We start from the raw sequence: 971 nt of genomic DNA, 5'->3' as shown, positions 1-971 counted from the left end.
TGCGCTGCCATTAGCTGGTTCTCTGGCACCAGCACCGATCCTCCACTTCCACGGACCTCTTCATGTCCAGCCAGTACCAAGTGACTTGGGGTGAGGGTGTCACACTGTGGTTTTCAGTTGCTTTTCAATAAAAGGCGAAAATAACATGACTACTTGGGAAATTTCCTTTTGCCCATTTGGTGATCATAAGTATACTACTAAGATGTCAGAGCTACTAGCAGAAATAACCAAACAATTAAAAAAACAAAACCGCATGGTCTTATGGATTGTTTGGATAACTGTTTCATATTTACTGAATGGCTATAATTTTAATTCCATAATCTGCATTTTAGTTTTTGTTATAAGAGCAATCTTGGTTCTGCTGTCCAACCCCATAAGTTTGAGTGATCACATGTTTATCAAGAATTGCATATAGGCCGGAACACAGGGGATGCTGTGTAGAATTGCAAATGTTAGTACAGGAGGGGACACTAGAGCTTCTCTTTCAGTGCTTTGATCATGTGTTTCACAGAGGAGGAATCAGACCCTTGTAGACAGATGCCTTACTGAAGGTTATACAGCTGCAGACTTGTAGTATTTTTTATATTAATTGAGGTGTTTCATGTATATTTCTTGCTTACTTTATTCATAGCATGCACTTAATGAAGTTGATCCTGGTGATTGGCAGAAATTTGTGAAGGCGGGACTCAAGTAAGTTGATTTTATTTTCTTGGTGCCATTTAGTAAAGGTGTGAATGTCGCTCATGCAAAGCCTTTTTTATATCTAGTGATTAGCATAATACCTGTGGTAGAGCAGGTCACATCCTGTTTTTAGAGGTAGAAGATGTGGATTGTTGGAGAAGTTAAGTGATTTGCCTGTTGACACACAGGGTGCTTCTAATGATGAGAGAAGCAGTCTTAACAATACAGAGATGTGCAGAGAGTTAATAGCAGCCTCCAGATTTAATAAATGCTGACAGTTTTCTATATTT

At 39.0% G+C, this 971-nt stretch overlaps 1 protein-coding gene across 1 annotated transcript in view; it reads left to right on the top strand.

Moving 5' to 3' along the window:
• URB1 (URB1 ribosome biogenesis 1 homolog (S. cerevisiae)) overlaps window positions 1-971 on the top strand; it is a 72,597-nt gene that overhangs the window by 41,218 nt on the left and 30,408 nt on the right. Inside the window, exon 24 of the mRNA XM_008577233.1 lies at window positions 632-690. Coding sequence (XP_008575455.1) covers window positions 632-690 — 59 coding nt within the window. The remainder of the gene's footprint in view (window positions 1-631; window positions 691-971) is intronic.

This window comes from Galeopterus variegatus, unplaced genomic scaffold, assembly GCF_000696425.1.
Source record: "Galeopterus variegatus unplaced genomic scaffold, G_variegatus-3.0.2 Scaffold1463, whole genome shotgun sequence".
Classification (NCBI taxonomy): domain Eukaryota; kingdom Metazoa; phylum Chordata; class Mammalia; order Dermoptera; family Cynocephalidae; genus Galeopterus; species Galeopterus variegatus.
Note: the sequence above shows the minus strand (reverse complement) of the source record. Positions and strands in the feature narration are given on the sequence as shown.